Raw genomic sequence first — 18318 nt, 5'->3', positions numbered from 1 at the left:
AAAAATGCCCTCCCCCCACACACTACACACACACTACACACACACACTCTGCATTATATACACACACACACTCATACAAACACACAGAGTGTGTTTATAAAATGCAGAGTGTGTTTATATAATGCAGAGTGTGTGTTTGTATGAGTGTGTGTGTATATAATGCAGAGTGTGTGTTTGTATGAGTGTGTGTGTATATAATTATAAAAATCACAGAATTTCATAGCCCCAAGTTTTACCCTCGACTTATCCACGAGGCATAGCATATTTCACAATTGTTGGTCACAAAACTGCACTCGACTTATACATGAGATCGACTTATACACGAGTATATACGGTATATATAACTTATTGTCTTCTAGATTTGTTAAAGATCACGTCCTGTTATACAGGTTGTATCCTTGTTCATATCTGTCATATTGTATGTGCTATCCCACTTTTTAGCTTTTGTGGCCTTTGTAGCTATATTAGCAAATTTTTTGTTTCTTTATATATTTTAGTTGAGTGAGTGAGGTACACTCTTGGTGATAGCACATTTTCACTTTTCGGGTTACGCTATAGTACATCTCTTATATATTACATTTCATTAGAGCAGGAGTGGGGAACCTTCCCATAATGTTATTTCAGCCATAATGCTGGCAAAGCATCAAGGGAGATGTAGTCCACAACATCTAACATTGAGTTTAGATAAATTCTCTAAATGAAGTAATACGTAAACTAACAACCTTCAGCTTTTCAGATGTTTTGGACTACACCTCCAATGATGCTTTACCAGCATTATAGGTTTAAGAGCATTATGGGGGATGTAGTCAACAACATCTGCAATGCCGAAGGTTTCCTATCCCGTATAGCACCAGTATCGGGTTTGGAGTTAACCTCAGGACTTTTCCTGTATAAGCCACAGATTCTACCTCAGTATTGTGGGTATTGATAGAATTTGTTTTAGTTTATCTTTTTTTATCTCTTCCAGCTTTGCAACTAATTATAGCCATAGGATTTTCCTACATAAACAAGAGTAATTTAATTACATCTACTAACTCCAATTTAACCCCTGGGAGTTTGAGTACTTCCCAACAGGATTTCTTTGTAGACCTGCGGCTGTTTGTGGCTACCGTAGAGGTGGACTGATTTAAAAGTGTAGTGCTTCTTCCTTCTAATACTATATCCCGTTCACTTGAATTTGAGACTTTGTTGTTTTTGATACATACCAATCTGGGATATAGTTTAAATTATTTTTTAGCAGCTCACACTGTTTCCCCTTTTCACTGTAATTGATACTGAGCTATGTAGGTTCCCCTCCTTTTTAATTGATAGTGCTTATCACTTTTCACTTATTGTTGCACCTATTTTGTATGTCAATTTATAATAAAGTTTATTACCTATGAGATGATTTTTTTTTAAAGGGACACTATAGTCACCTGAACAACTTCAGCTTAATGAGGTTGTTTAGGTGAGTGCTACAGCTACCCGGAGCCTTTTTCTTGTAAGCACTGTATTTTCTGAGAAAAGGCAGTGTTTACATTGGAAGCTTGGAACACCTCTTGTTGCAGTCAATCAGACGGCCACCAGAGGGACTTCCGAGTTCAGAGGCCCTAAAAAGGCCTCTCGTCCGATGCATTCTGGGTGAATGCATCAGACGGGCTATCAGCACACAAAGCACTGTGAACGCGCTTTGTGTGCTGACAGCCTGTCAGCACTGCTGTGGGCGTGGCTTCAGCTGACAGCTGAAGCCCGAACCCACAGGGATGCTGTCTGGCCACAATAGTGGTTGAAGGGGGGGGGGGGGGACGACCTACTCTCCTCCCCCCCCCCCGGCCCCCACCCCTGAGCGGTGGGTGGGGGCCCTAAAAATAAGGGGGGCACATACTGCCCCCCCGGCCCCCACCCCTGTGCGGCGGGTGGGGGCCCTAAAATTATCAATAAGGGGGACCTATTGACCCCCCGGCCCCCACCCCTGTGCGGTGGGTGGGGGCCTTAAAATAAAAAATAAGGGGGGGACATACTGCCCCCCCCCCCGGCCCCCACCCCTGTGCGGCGGGTGGGGGCCCTAAAATTATCAATAAGGGGGGACCTATTGTCCCCCCCCCCGGCCCCCACCCCTGTGCGGCCAGTGGGGGCCTTAAAATAAAAAATAAGGGGGGGACATACTGCCCCCCCCGGCCCCCACCCCTGTGCGGCGGGTGGGGGCCCTAAAATTCACAATAAGGGGGGGGGCCCACTGCCCCCCCCCCGGCCCCCACCCCTGAGCGGTGGGTGGGGGCCCTAAAATTCACAATAGGGGGGGGACCTACTGCCCCCCCCCGGCCCCCACCCCTGAGCGGCCAGTGGGGGCCCTAAAATTATCAATAGGGGGGGACCTATTGTCCCCCCCCGGCCCCCACCCCTGAGCGGTGGGTGGGGGCCCTAAAATTATCAATAGGGGGGTCCTATTGTCCCCCCCCGGCCCCCACCCCTGAGCGGTGGGTGGGGGCCCTAAAATTCACAATAGGGGGGGGACCTACTGTCCCCCCCCCGGCCCCCACCCCTGAGCGGTGGGTGGGGGCCCTAAATACAAAGGGGGTGGGGACCTTAGTTAACCCTCTCCCCCCCCCCCCCAAAAAAAAACTTATCTCCCTACCTACCCCCCTCACCCTAAAAATAATAAGGGGGGACCCTTTAACTAAAAACCTGTAAAGAAAAAAAAAATAAGATAAAAACAACTTACCATTCGATGTTTTCTTTCTTCTAAAATCTTCTTTCTTCAGCCCCAAAAAAGGCCAAATAAAAATCCATAATAACCGACGCAATAAAAAAAATAAAAAAAAAACCCGAGCGCAAAAAAAAATTATCCATCTTCACCCATGGAGGGCTCCGCGCAGACTGAGCTCCGCAGGGCGGGGGAAGGCTTATAAAGCCTTGCCCCGCCCTGCAATTAGGCTAAGAACACTCTGATTGGTGGGTTTAAGCCAATCAGAGTGCTCTTTGTCATTTTACAAGCGTGGGAAAGTTCTTTGGAATTTTCCCACGCTTGTAAAATGACACAGAGCAATGTGATTGGATGGCTTGAAATCCATCCAATCACAGTGCTCTGTGTCATTTTACAAGCGTGGGAAAATTCCAAAGAACTTTCCCACGCTTGTAAAATGACAAAGAGCACTGTGATTGGATGGCTTGAAATCCATCCAATCACAGTGCTCTGTGTCATTTTACAAGCGTGGGAAAATTCCAAAGAACTTTCCCACGCTTGTAAAATGACAAAGAGCACTGTGATTGGATGGCTTGAAATCCATCCAATCACAGTGCTCTGTGTCATTTTACAAGCGTGGGAAAATTCCAAAGAACTTTCCCACGCTTGTAAAATGACAAAGAGCACTCTGATTGGCTTAAACCCACCAATCAGAGTGTTCTTAGCCTAATTGCAGGGCGGGGCAAGGCTTTATAAGCCTTCCCCCGCCCTGCGGAGCTCAGTCTGCGCGGAGCCCTCCATGGGTGAAGATGGATTATTTTTTTGCGCTCTGGTTTTTTTTTTTTTTTTTTTTATTGCGTCGGTTATTATGGATTTTTATTTGGCCTTTTTTGGGGCTGAAGAAAGAAGATTTTAGAAGAAAGAAAACATCGAATGGTAAGTTGTTTTTATCTTATTTTTTTTTCTTTACAGGTTTTTAGTTAAAGGGTCCCCCCTCATTATTTTTAGGGTGAGGGGGGTAGGTAGGGAGATAAGTTTTTTTTTGGGGGGGGGGGGGAGGTTAACTAGGGTCCCCACCCCCTTTGTATTTAGGGCCCCCACCCACCGCTCAGGGGTGGGGGCCGGGGGGGGACAATAGGTCCCCCCCTATTGATAATTTTAGGGCCCCCACCCACCGCTCAGGGGTGGGGGCCGGGGGGGGGGGCAGTAGGTCCCCCCCCTTATTGTGAATTTTAGGGCCCCCACCCGCCGCACAGGGGTGGGGGCCGGGGGGGGACAGTAGGTCCCCCCCCTATTGTGAATTTTAGGGCCCCCACCCACCGCTCAGGGGTGGGGGCCGGGGGGGGGGGCAGTAGGTCCCCCCCCTTATTGTGAATTTTAGGGCCCCCACCCGCCGCACAGGGGTGGGGGCCGGGGGGGGACAGTAGGTCCCCCCCCTATTGTGAATTTTAGGGCCCACACCCACCGCTCAGGGGTGGGGGCCGGGGGGGGACAATAGGTCCCCCCTATTGATAATTTTAGGGCCCCCACCCACCGCTCAGGGGTGGGGGCCGGGGGGGGACAGTAGGTCCCCCCCTTATTGTGAATTTTAGGGCCCCCACCCGCCGCACAGGGGTGGGGGCCGGGGGGGGACAGTAGGTCCCCCCCCTATTGTGAATTTTAGGGCCCCCACCCACCGCTCAGGGGTGGGGGCCGGGGGGGGACAATAGGTCCCCCCCTATTGATAATTTTAGGGCCCCCACCCACCGCTCAGGGGTGGGGGCCGGGGGGGGACAGTAGGTCCCCCCTTATTGATAATTTTAGAAAGCGAGCTGAGCTGTCAGTCAGACAGCTCAGCTCGCGAACGCGCATTCCGCGCACATGCGCAGTAAAGCGCTCAGGTTCTTCATAGGGCGGCTGTCAATGCCGCTCTATGAAGAACGCGATTGGTGCAGCGCGAAGCCGCGCATGCGCACCACATCGCCCTGACGCTTCTCTCAGAGAAGCGTCCTATTGGGCCCCGCGATTTCGTCATTTTGACGAAAAAGGGGGCGCGGCCTGGCTGGGAGCTCGGCGCTGGAACGGAGGTAAGTTTTTAATATAAAAACACCTCGAATTTTTTTTTAATTAAATGTAAGTTCATATAAAAGCAAGAAGGAAGGCTGGGGGACCTGTCTTTCTTGCTTTTATATGTAGACTATAGAGTCCCTTTAATGTAGAGGTAATTCCGGTGGGGTACAGCGCCTCCCTTTCTCTAGGGAGCCGTCTAGTTGCAGACTTCTAGTTGTATTCTTTGTATATCCCAAAGTAGTCAGTGAGGGCACCATTGACACACACTCTGGCAGTCTGGGAGACATATAATGCCTGTATCCATTGTTGCATGAATGTGCCCAACATCACATGGTAGAGTATGGCAAAGAGGAATATCCAATTAACCCGGTCTTCTCTGTGTCAGTGGTAGCAGTCCAGGCCACTGGAAGGTTGTCTGTGTCAGCCTCTAGTCATCCCACCGTTGCAGGTACCCTCTGATGAGCTGGAGATCCTCTTTGATTGAGGCCTGCAGTGCCTGTCAGAGTTGGTGTCCCGTAGTTCTGCTTTGGTAGGGAGGGCCCTCATGAGAGCCATCCAATCTGAGCCATTCAGTGGAGATTTCAGGTCCACACTTGACACAAAGGAGCCAAGGAGTCCAGTCCGTGGCAGGCTTCTAGTCTGGAAGCCTGTTGGCAGGAGCAGTTCGGGAGCCGCAGTAAGGGGGTCATCTGTCCCCGCTTGGCTTCCAGAGCCCTGCCAGTACCTGGTAGTTTATTTTAGGGATGTGCATGGGCAAAAAATTTGGTTCGGTATTCCAAAATTCGGCACTTCGTCAATTCAGGACTTCGGTTCGGATCATACTTCAGAAATTTGGGAATTCAGCACTTCGGGACTTAGGGTAAGTGTAGGGTTAGGGTTAAGAGTAGGGTTAGGAGTAGAGTTAGGGTTAGGAGTAGGGTTAGGGTTGGGTTAGGAGTAGGGTTAGGGTTAAGAGTAGGGTTAGGGTTAAGATTAAGGTTAGGGTTGGGTTAGGAGTAGTTTTAGGGTAGGGTTAAGAGTAGGGTTAGGGTTGGGTTAGGAGTAGGTTTAGGGTTGGGTTAGGAGTAGGGTTGGGTTAGGAGTAGGGTAAGGGTTATGGTTGGGCTAGGGTTAGGGTTAGGGTTAAGAGTAGGGTTAGGGTTAAGAGTAGGGTTAGGGTTAAGAGTAGAATTAGGGCTAGGAGTAGCGTTAGGTTCGGGTTAGGAGTAGGGTTAGGGTTGGGTTAGGAGTAGGTTTAGGGTAGGGTTAGGAGTAGGGTTAGAGGTAAAGTAAGGGTTAGGAGTAGGGTAAGGGCTGGGTTAGGAGTAGGGTTAGGGTAGGGTTAGGAGTAGGGTTGGGTTAGGAGTAGGGTTAGGGTAGGGTTAGGGTAGGGTTAGGAGTAGGGTTGGGTTAGGAGTAGGGTTAGGGTAGGGTTAGGAGTAGAGTTGGGTTAGGAGTAGGATTAAGGTTAGGGTTGGGTCAAGAGTAGGGTTAGGAGTAGGGTTAGGGTACAGTTAGGATTAGGAGTAGGGTTAGGGTTGGGTTACAAGTGGGGTTAAGAGTAGGGTTAGGGTTGGGTTAGGAGTAGGGTTAGGGTTAAGAGCAGGGTTTGGGTTAGGAGTAGGGTTAGGGTTGGGTTAGGAGTAGGGTTAGGGTTGGGTTAGGAGTAGGGTTATGGTTAGGAGTAGGGATAGGGTTAGGAGTAGGGTTAGGGTTAGGAGTAGAGTTATGGTTAGGAATAGGGTTAGAGCTGGGTTAGGAATAGGGCTAGGGTTAGGAGTAGGGTTAGGGTTAAGAGTAGGGTTAGGGTTGCGTTAGGAGTAGGGTTAGGGTTGGATTAGGGTTAGGAGTAGGGTTAGGTTAGTAGTAGGGTTAGGGTTAGGAGTAGGGTAAGGGTTAGAGTTGAGTTAGGAGTAGGGTTAGGGTTGGGTTAGGAGTAGGATTAGGGTTAAGAGTAGGGTTAGGAGTAGGGTTGGGTTAGGAGTAGGATTAGGGTTACCCTAACCCTACTCCTAACCCAACCCTACTCCTAAACCAACCCTAACCCTACTCCTAACATAACCCTACCTCTATCCCAACCCCAATCCTATCCCTATCCGTTTTGACACTTTTCAGAAGTCCAAAGCACTTTGGCACTTCCGAAATTTGGCACTTCAGAAATTCGGCACTTCAGAAATTTGGTTCGGTTCGGCACTTCAGAAATTTGGTGGGGCCCCTGGCTACCTGTTACTGCAGAGAGGGCCCAGCACACTGTGTCTGTACATTACAGCACTTCGCTCTCATTACCTCTTGCAAGCATAGCTTGCATGCCGCACAGAGCAATGCCATGGTAACCTGTGGCATCGTTCTGACGGCCACGCATCTCACGGGAGTTCATGAGAGCGAAGAGCTGTAATGTACAGATTAAGTGTGCTGGGCCCCAATGCAGTAACAGGTAGCCAGGGGTCCACAGCTGCACATATATAGCGATAATCGCTATATATATGTGCACATAGGCCTTCCAGGACCACCGGACCCATGACAACCATCATGGTTGTCACCCCTTAATGGCGGTCCTGACTACAGGGCAACATTTTCATGTGCTGCCATTAACATGATAAAATTATGTGTGCTCAGGAAAATATGGTGGATCTGGCACTCCTACCTATCTAGCGAGATTTTGCTATCTTAAGTTGTCATATTTTTATCACAATCCAGCTCCCTCAGTCCAGCCTGTACGAGATACAGCTGTTTAACCATTTTACCTTGCAGATTGCTTCCTTTAAGATTGCCTTAAGAGGATATGATTAAAGGGGTCACCCCAAGCCTTTTGACCACTTCAATGATGTCAAGTGGTCATGGTGCTTGGAGTCTGTATTTGCAATGTTTCATCATGAAACGCTGCACATACAGAGATATTTTATGATGCAGTCGGAGGCGTAGAACCCAGGTAAAAATTGCTAAATGGCTTGCTCCATTGCAGGGGAACAGTACCAGAGTACTCGTGGTATTATAACCACTACAGTAGCATGTATTTGTCAAAGAAAGCCAAGAGTAGGAAAAATACATAAGACAAAATAGTCCCTACTTTGTCTTATGTTTTAAAGAAAACTAGATCAGAAATAAAGAAAAGAACAGATTCCAAGAGAGGAAGAGAAGACAATAAGAGAAGGGGAGTTTTGGCATGACAGTTCAGCTTTAAGTATAACTTTCTGTGACTTTGGGATTGGTGGTGGTATATATATTTTTTAGTATTACTGCATAATAAAGTAGCTATTGTTTCACAGTTTGGGTTATTCACTAAACTGTGATTAGTCAGGAGTTCAAAATGAATTTCACATTTTATTTCAAAACAGCCTAATTAGAAACATTCTACAAATCAGCTGTAATTTTTAATCTATTGTTTGCTTAAAATTGTAATTCAGTTTAAATTCCCAATACCCCTGTCTGTTTTGTCATGGTATTGGTGACTCTTTTGACGTCATAGCATGTAATGTTTATTTTCTATCAATAACAAATATTAAGTTTAAATAATAAAAAATATTATTTATTAACATGTAATAACACCGTGTTACACAAATCCGAAATTCCAAAAATTTAGACAGGGAATTAACATTTTATTGAGGGTTCATATCTATATACAAGAAGTAATGTTGAACAACAATAGAAGCGTCAGAAAAAAGGACGCCTAAGAAACAAAGGTATCAGAAGCCAATCTCGTCTTACAGGGTAAGAAAACACATAGCCACAGAGAAAACAGAAAGAGAGAAGGAACATGCTACGAGAGGACTACACTACAAAGGGAAACAAAGCCGTTTTAACTGTTTTACTTTACTTTAATGTTGGGGTGAATAAATACCTCCCTTTGTTTTTTTTCTTTCTTTCTTTTTTTTTCCCTACAACATACGCTTTATTTTTTTCTTCATTTTCTTAATGAGCCATTTATGTGGCTTTGGGATTTATGTTGTATTTGTTTTCTCCACATTTTACTTTTTACAGAAAATTAGATTTTAGTCAAAATCAAATGTTAAGTTATTTATAAAAGAAATAAAATGTATTAAGCATAATGAAATTAACTAAGCACAAATTAAAATTGTCAAAAACAATAAACATACATTTTTATAAAGTTATATAAAATTTAAAGTTTATTAAAATAAAACAGGAAAATAAATATTAAAATAATTTTTAACAAGCAATGGGGCACACAGAAATTATGGAATTATAACATCCCACCAAACCCCCAAAAAACAAGAACCTCTCTGCCCTAACTTTCTAGCTTATATTTTATTTCCAGAGGGAGGGCATTGAATAATTCCTCCTCCACCAATAGCCCACTGAGTTTGAGAAGAGGACACATTCCAAGCTCCACTGGAAGGCGCTCTAGCTTATTATCACGGAGTTCCAACTCAGTTAATTTGGTGAGCTCTCCGATTCTTGGTGGCAGAGAATCCAACTGATTGTTCCCAAGGTTGAGGGTCTGTAGGTTGATACACTGAAATAGTTCAGGTGGCAGCGTCTCAATCTTCAACAGAAAAACAAGCAAAGTGTCAGGTCCTCAGATAGACTAGTCAATCAAGAGTCTTTGTGACATTTAAAGGGTCAGTCTGACACCATAACCATTACATGTCAATGACGAGTATGTCAGTATGAAACTGTGTGTGATTTTGTGTCTATGTGTGTGTGTGTTTCGTTGTATATCTATATATGAGTGACTGAGGTGGTGAAATATATGGGGAGGGAACACATAGCCTTTATTGGCTTAGGGATACCAAAACCTCAATATATTACTGCCTGGGATAGTCTTCAGTGTGTAAGACCATTAGTAGTGATTTTATATGTGCAATGGTGAGGTTCTAGCATTTGTTAAAGCCGGGTATGGCAGCAGGTACTTCCCAAACCAGAGTATCTTCTCTCTGACCGTAACTCGATACAGGTCAGGAAAGGGTACAGGGAAGCAGCGCCTTCTGGGTGTCCTCAAATTCGTATGGTGGTGAGTCAATATGGAAATTATGAGGGCATATAAACAGAATATAGTGTAGTATATAATGTAGGTGATAAGGGGTTATAAGAAAAATGTCACTTACAATTACAAAGCTTATGTTCAGCTCCAGATATATGTGCCTTGGTGTTATGATCCCCGTCTATGTATATATCGCTCAGCTTGGTTCCTTGAAGATGGTAGGTTAGGGTCAGGGCCCAGTTGAGGTGTTGAGCATTCACTTGTATTTCCCTCCAAATTGCAGTTAGTGATATTCACCAATTACAAAAAATAAGACTAAAAACAGAAAATAGTGCTCTCTGTCTTGTTAGTGTAAAAGCAAAAGTAAAAGGAGGTATACTCGCATAAGGAGAGCAAAAAATTTATTTTTTGCTCAATCCTGTATAACATAGGTGGTTAATTCCCCACCAATGAGGTAAAAAATGTGGCTCCTCCGGATAAAATTTTCAGGGATAAAATCAGGAAGGTCCAGAAAAGAGTAAAAACTTTGTTTAACGCATTTCACCCAAAGTGGCTTTTTCAAAAAACAAAATACATTTATCACCTTTAGTATAAACTACACTATATTCCATTTTTCTGTCCTCATATTTTCCATATTGACTCACCACCATACGAATTTGAGGATACCCAGAAAGCGCTGCTTCCCTGTACGCTGTCCTGACCATTAGTAGTGATTTCACTGAAGAAGGCAAAAAAGAGAATGTAGGAAATGTTATTAATGAAACAAACACAGATTGTCTGACACTTTCCCTTGACAGAAACACAAAGGAAATCACCAAACACAGAAATTGTCTCATACCCTAACACTCAACACTTACATATGTGGCAGCCCTGTGACACAATATATCCACAGCCTAGATGTTGTGTCTGGATTGTGACAGTAGAACTTTGAAAGGTATGACACCGGGACAGGGGTGAGCAGGTCTAGATGATTGTGCCAGTGATGCAACTTGCGCTACTGGTGACACCAAAAATTGTGGTCCCATATGGAAAGTGTCTGGGGTCAACCAGAGAAGACCTGTGTCTGTCTGACGTGGCTTAACCTGCAACGAACCTTATTTTTGATCTTTCTAGAAGTATTATCAATGAAAACATTTATAAAGTTGTTCTGGTATTAAAATAGTTATTCAATGTATTCATTTGTACAGCTCTCTCAAACTTAAGGTTTCTGTGCTTTATAATCTTGAGCTTTGTCTTTGGTAAACAAAATAAAAATCAATAATTGTAAAAGTATGAAAACTTAGAACTCACATGATTGTTAGTGACAGCAAAGTACTGCAGATTCTGGAGTAGTCCTATTTCAGGTGGGATATTACTGAGGTAATTGTGGCTCAAATCCAAATACCGGAGCCTGCGACAAAAGCAGAGTTGAGCTGGGATATAGTCTATCTTGTTGTTATTTAGATATAGCCGTTCAATGGTTTCTAGGTTTCCTATCTGGATAGGTATAGAAGAAATCTGATTAAACCAGAGCTTCAAACTGGTGAGACGGTGGAGGTGCTGTAAGCTCATGATCTCCTCGATATTAATCAAGTTGTTGTCCTTTAAGTCAATTTCTTGCAGGGTAACAAGACTAAATATAACATGAGGTATCCTCTCGAGGTTGCACCGTATCAACTCCAGCTCTTTGAGATGCACCATCTTCTTAAGATTGTTGACAATCATCAGCTTAGTGCCTTTATTGTGGATTGACAGCTTTTGCAAAGTAGCACCGACATCAGCCACCCCCTGAGGTATCTTTTTAAGGCTGCTCTTCAGCCTCAGCACTTTTAGTCTCTTTAACTCACGAAGAGGATCAATATCATGGTGCTTTTTATTCTCTTCATTTAAAATACTAATCAAATGCAGCTCTTCAAGTGATTTCAAGTTGTAAATCCATAACGGGATATCTTTGAAATCCATGAATTTGATATGTAAGGTCTTCAGATTGTCTTGAAGGAAGGTCAAGGCTAGCACATCAATACTAACAGCTTTGCAGTCCAACCACAGCTCTTTCAGGTTCTTGAGCTGGGCGATATTCACACTGATTGTGATACTTCCAAAGTTATCCAGTTTTAGCACCTCCACCTCAATCAGGTCAAATACATTGTCAGGTATTCCACTAAGCATACAGAGATTAAGCTCTAACTTGTCCTGGGTATTTTTAGTAATGTATTGACGAAGCTTATCCAACGTCCACTCATAGTTGAGATTGAGCTGACGGAGCTTGTTCTCACTGACCTCTGACAAGAAGACAGCAAATCGTTTGGAGTACAACGGATCATACTGATCAATGAGATGCAACATGAAAGCCAAGTCATTCTTTACATCTGGAATGTCACTGTAACTGCTCTCCTCTGTGATAGACTTAAATGAATATATTTTCAGGGAGCGCCTTAGCATCCACCACAGTGTGTACAAAGTTACCAGTCCATATAAGCCTACTAAGGCAATGTAGAAGGATGCCAAAAACTTGTACATCCGTGCTATTGGGTAGATGCAATGGAACATTCGATATCCAGTGAGAGTCTCAGTGTTAAGCCTACATGCCACATCAAATCTAATAAAGCGGACAAAGTAAATGTTGTAGCAGATAATTCCTATGAAAAGAATAACTTTAATGATTATCTGACGCATGTAGAGTTTGTAAATTATGTCTCCTTTTTCCACATGTATCCTGAAATTTTTTACCCTCTCAAATAGTGCCTTTGCCTGCTCCCCTTCTTCTTTCTCAAGGGCACCCAACTTCTGATTATCCACGATACCCTGCTCTACCAGGGGTTTGCTTCTTTGGAGCAGAGTGAGATTGGATTCCACATCTTCTTTGTGGTTAGCATGGGGATCACTTTCTTCAACAGCCTGGCAGAGAGCTTGTGTGGTCCAGGGGGAGTCAAAGCACTTTAGAAGTATGGAGAGGAAGTGTTCCAGCTTGGCGTTGGTACTGGGTAATCTAAACCAGAAGTCGGTGCAGACTTGGAAGATTACAGCGTGCAGCATCACAAGGTAAGGAAAGTACTTGGAGTACCAGTGCATATGGATCTCATAACAGAGGACACCCACAAGGCTGTATTGCTGCCCGTCCAGGTCATAGTCGATGCCTACGGGCACAATTGAAGGTGAGCTGTTAGAGTTTATATATTGGGAAAAGATCATCCAGGTCTCTAATGAAATATAACAGCTGTTTGCAAATTTACAAGGAACGCAAGTCATTTTTTTTTGGGAGACCTGAAGTGTGCCTCCAAATGCTGCTACCATAAGCATGATAATGGAGATATAGTCTGAGAAGACATCCCAGAATGGCTTCAGTATGTGATAGGCCGGTGAGCTTTCTTTCTTTCCTGAGCTTTGAATCATGGCTTACCTGAATAAAGCAAATACAACACATATCAGCACATGATCCAGGACCCCAAATTCCATGATGAGAAAGAGAGGCACGTGATAAATAAGTAGTAATATAAAAACAAGTTTGGGTTCAAAGAGCTTGGGGTAATTAACCCCTTCCTACTATTAGGAAGTGTTTTACAGTCCTGCAAAAGGTGGGCTTTAAATAAATGGATGCTGCGTCTGTTATTGTGTCATGGATGTAGCGTGTATTGTATGCAGTGTGTGTATTCAATATATTGTCTGTGTGTGTGTATACTGGAGGCAGTGTGTGTTTGTTTAGTGTATGCAGTGTCTGTGTGTCATGGATGCTGTGTCTGTGTGTTGTGGATGCTGCATCTGTAATTGTGTCATGGATGTAGTGAGTATTGTGTGCAGTGTGCTAGGCATGTGCATGGAGAAAATATTCGGTTCGGCATTCCGAAATTCTGGACTTCGGCACATCGGAACTTCAAAATTTCGGATGTTCTCTTGCAGCCACTTAGTAATTCCCACTCCCTAATTCAGCTAAATTTATTAATACTAAGTAAAAATTTCTTAGAATTAGTCAATTCTGCCCCTACTTGCTATACCGCGAGTAGGGGCATGTCTAGTTAACGGTGAGCACCCTGTGTCCTCCCCCGCAGACCCCCAACCCTGAGTGGCGGGTGGGGGCGCTAAAGTAAAATAAGGGGGGGCTGTTGTCCTCCCCCTGGCCCCCACCCGCCGCTCAGGAAGAAGAATAAGGGGGGGGCCTATTGTCCTCCCCCCGGCCCCCACCCCTGAGCGGCGGGTGGGGCCCTAAAGTAAAATAATGTGGGGGGGGCACCTATTGTTCTCCCCTCCGGCCCCCACTCCCGAGTGGCGGATGGGGGTCATAAATACCAATAGGGTGGTGCAGGGCCGGTGCAAGGATTTTTGGCGCCCTAGGCAAAATAAAAATTGCTGCCCCCCCGCTTTTTAAATTACTGATTTTTTAAAATTATCTATGTCAGTTATGCTTTCATTTAAGCTACTCTGACCTTAAATTTAGAATTCACTTTAAATTCTCATTTTAGAGAATAACCCTGTAGCTTTTGTACAAAAGGCCACAATGTAAAATAAAGTGTGAATTTAAATAGTTTAATACATTAACATTCTGAAAGTGCAATACAACATGCAGTTGTTAAGAGAAAAACACATGCACACATTTATATTATAGTGGCATACTTGGATAATATAAGTGCAACAATAGAAATGGTATGGTCATTCAAAGAACCCCAAACACATAGCAAAATAAATACATAAATGCAGCATACAATTTAAGTGCTAAACAACTTTGTAAACAGCTTAAATACTTTCTAACAGTTATTCTATCTAAATAAATTTAACTTTTCTTGCTTTGGCATTCGCAAAGTCCTTCAGTAATGTTTCAAAGTCAATCTCCTGTGCCGTCCGATTCTCCATTGATATCATGACAAGTCCCACAAGCTGTTCTTGGGACATTGAAGAACGAAGATAATTTTTTATAATTTTCAGCTTCGAAAAGCTTCGCTCACCTGTGGCAACAGTGATTGGTAAGGTCAACATAATTCGAAGTGCAATTGCCACATTTGGAGCAAATCCATTCCTCACTGCGTAGGCCAAAATATCAACAGGTGTCATTGTAGGTTTTATAACAGGTGCCAATACAGCAAGTTCTTCACACAGTTGCCTTCCATCTACATCAGACTCCTTTGATTTTGCATCGGTTAAGACATTCTACAATTCCATGCAGAACTGCAGGAGTTCTTCTTTTTGCACATCTTTTAGCTTGTGGATGTCATACAAAAATTGAAAATGCGTGGATTGAAATTTCAGCTGTTCATATCTTTCATGTACAGATTTTATTGTTGTGTCTAATATTGTGAAGAAACATTCCACTTTAAATTTATTTTTAGGATCTAAGATGGGGTCATCTGGAGCCTCATACAAAAACAACCTTTTTTTTTTCCTTGTCTGATGCACTTGAGGGGAGAACACTGGGTCTATTTCCATTTCCACTGCTAGCTCTCCTGCTTCTTTAAGTAAATCCTCAAAACCATTATCTGTCCGATAAGATTGAAAAATTGTCTTGATTGATTCCAAAAGTTCCACAACATCTGGCAGGTAAATTGACTGGCTTTGAAGAACTTTGCTGACAGAATTAATTCGACTTAGTATGTTAAACCAAAGGATGATAAAACACAAGAATGTAAACTTGTTTAACTCCTTTGCCAAGGTTGAAGCCTCGATTCTTGCAAGAGCAGCAAAATTCATATCACCTCCGATTTCAATTAAGGTGTCATACACTTCTCCAACATGGAACCTAAATGGCCGAATAGCATCAATTCTGCTTGACCATCTAGTATCGGATAGCGGCTTAACTGTCAGCTTACTCACATGCTATTTTAGAACATCCCATCGATTTGTTGAACCTGATAAAAAAAACATATATTTTCTGAAGAATGCCAAAAAATTTACTGGTATCCCTACAGCACATAGCAGCATCATTTACTACAAGATTTAAGGAATGAGCACTGCAGGGGACATAGAAAGCACGTGAGTTCAGGTCCATGATTCTTTTTTGTACTCCCTTCATGTTGGAGCCATTATCATACCCTTGACCACTCATATCACTGAGAGGTATCTTCAGCATTTCAAGCTCATTCAAAATTGCCTCTGTTAATCCTTCTCCAGATGAGTTGTGAACTGGCAGGAAACCAAGAAATCTTTCCTCAATGTGTATTTCTGGATTTGCAGTTGGCGAGTCTCCTTGTTTAACAGATACAAACCTGAAAACCATAGTCATCTGTTCAACAAGAGTGATGTCAGGGGTGCAGTCAAGTATAATGGAATAGTACTTGGCATCCTTAACCCCTTAAGGACACATGACATGTGTGACATGTTGTGATTCTCTTTTATTCCAGAAGTTTGGTCCTTAAGGGGTTAAGCAACCGTAGAATGCGTCTCCGTATTTCTTTTGAAATTAAACCAATTAGTACATTTTGGATGTCTTTTCCTAAATAATGCTGATGAATTTCTGAATTCTGTATCTTTTTCAAGTGGCTTTGCATCACACTATCAAATGTTGCCATCATTTCTACAAGTTTCAAGTAATTTCCATTATTTTCAGAGTACAACGTGTCACTGCTGCCCCTGAAGGCCAAGCACTGCTTCCCAAGGTATTGAACAATGGCTACAAGCCGCTGTAGAACATTCTGCCCGAGCTGCGTTTCAGTTGCCAATAATCTTTGGTATGAATGGTCAATAGTACTTCCTGACCCAAGCCTTGTTAACAGTTCTGTTCAATCTCCCATAGCAGTGAGGTGAGATGGAGACACTTCACGTGTAGCCAGACACTGGGACAAATTTTTCCAATCATTGTAGCCTCCCTTTGTCAGGCTCATGTTCGTAGTTGTAAAGAGTTTACAACAAAAGCAAAATATTTTGTCCAGTCTAGGAGAATAACTAAGCCACTTTCTAACATGCACTTCACCATTTCCAAGGCGCCGTCTATAGTGGGTTGATGTAAACCGTCTCTTGGATGCATCTTTAGGAAATGCAAAGTGCTCTTTTGGCTTTGCCGGACCTTTCATAACGATGGTTTCTTGTAGTGAGCTAGTAAGCATATCAGGCCAGTCAGCTGGATCAAAGAAGTCTACCAGCGTGCTTTTTCCATTTTCATCTTCTGATGATGATGCCGATTTCTGTGAACTCTCTTCCTCTGTGTTTGTATCACTTTCTATGCCCAAAGAATGTTCGCCCACAGTTGAAGTAGAAGGGTGTGGTTCAACATCTACAGCTTCACGATGCTCTTTAGTTTTGCACTCCATCTCGCCTACAGCTTTTAGTACTGGATCAGGTTTAAAGAACCTATTTAATGATCCAGCCATCTTAGAAGTGTCCTCTTCTTGGAGCCTTTTTTTCTTTCCAAAAGCAGCACCAGACAATTTATTTCGTGGTGCAGACATCTTGTTCAATTATGAAAATAACTATTGTAGAATAAATGTACATCAAAAATTATTAATATTCAATTAATATTCTCTTTGATCATCATTAAACCACAATAATACCTGAAAATCATTTAGAAACCTACTGTACATATGTGCGTACGTGTGTGTGTGAGTGTGAAAGACGCAGAAATATATGTCTATGTAAGACTATGGCTAAGTTTTGCACGTGTGAGAGCAGTTGATGTAAACATGAAGAATTAAAAATGGAGAGGGCAAGTGAGAGCTAGCACCCCCCATGCACAGACACACAATCATACAGCGTCACAACATAATTACACAATTACACACAGTCACAAACATTCACCTACAGTCATACATGGTCAGTCGCATTACAAAGTCACATACAAAGTAATTCAATCTTCTATCTGGGTCCATGCAACAAAATGTAATGCGGAGTTACTCTGTGTACCCCCTCCTTCTCATCACACAGGTTGAACTATTCCTATCGCCCCTTGTTGGCACACTACTGAAGTGACAATGTTTCAGCCTCAAAATACAGATTAGGGAACAGTGCACAAAATAAATCCAGTTTTAAATTTTATGAAGCTACTTAAAATCACCTCTACTAGCAAAAAAAAAAAAATTGGGATTCAGTTACACGATATGGCAATATCCATCACTATGTTACAGTTCCCCAATATCCCCATTCCCACCCCCCACCCCCCCCTCTCCCCCCTCCATTTGGGTACTGTGACGTTCACTTTGATTCCCAAAAATTCACACTTTTATAAATGAACCTGATAAAACATAGTTCAAATTATACATTTAATTAAAGAGACATTTTTTATAAACCATTACCACTACATAGTATAGTGGTCTGACACCGCCGCCCCATGTAAGTAGTCAAACCGTATTAGAGCAGTTTGACTTCTTACCTTACATGGCCCTACCTTCACTACATCAGCCAAAAGCCAGAAGATCTCTGCATTGTGCAAGTGTGGGCACGGTCGGTGGTTGATGTAGTGGAGGTGGGGAGCCGCTTAAAGGAACACTATATCGTCAGGAACGCTATACACTTGTATCCTGTAACATTAGTGCAGTCCTGTCCCCCCCACGCCGCCTCCGTGTGGTAATAAAGCAATTTTACTATTTTCCCACACAGATCATTAACCTTTGCATTGGGAGGCTATTGTGCCTGTGCAGCAAAACACTGCACCAAACAGCATCTCCTCATACAGATGCAATGAATCAATGCATCTATATGGGAACGTTAAAGGGACTCTCCAGTGCCAGGAAAACATATTAGTTTTCCTGGCACTGCAGGACCCTGTAGTACCCCTCTCCCTCCCAGCCCACAT

The 18318-nt window shown here is 43.4% G+C and overlaps 1 protein-coding gene across 1 annotated transcript; it reads right to left on the bottom strand.

Annotated features, from left to right (window-relative positions):
• Window positions 1–8933: 8933 nt before the first annotated feature.
• LOC134573686 (volume-regulated anion channel subunit LRRC8A-like) lies at window positions 8934–13001 on the bottom strand. Its single transcript, XM_063433468.1, has 2 exons — window positions 10920–13001; window positions 8934–9191 (listed from the first exon to the last, which is right to left on the bottom strand). The coding sequence occupies exons 1-2, from the start codon at window positions 12999–13001 to the stop codon at window positions 8934–8936; spliced, it is 2340 nt and encodes a 779-aa protein (XP_063289538.1).
• Window positions 13002–18318: the final 5317 nt, after the last annotated feature.

This window comes from Pelobates fuscus, chromosome 9 (assembly GCF_036172605.1).
Source record: "Pelobates fuscus isolate aPelFus1 chromosome 9, aPelFus1.pri, whole genome shotgun sequence".
Lineage (NCBI taxonomy): Eukaryota > Metazoa > Chordata > Amphibia > Anura > Pelobatidae > Pelobates > Pelobates fuscus.
Note: the sequence above shows the minus strand (reverse complement) of the source record. Positions and strands in the feature narration are given on the sequence as shown.

Excerpts from the sequence above, each read along its gene's own strand:
- LOC134573686 (XM_063433468.1), bottom strand. The coding sequence starts at position 13,001 with ATGATTCAAAGCTCAGGAAAGAAAGAAAGCTCACCGGCCTATCACATA. Across the intron at positions 9,192-10,919 it reads TTGCTGTCACTAACAATCAT|ATTGAGACGCTGCCACCTGA; the intron begins GTGAGTTCTAAG and ends TTTCTGTTGAAG.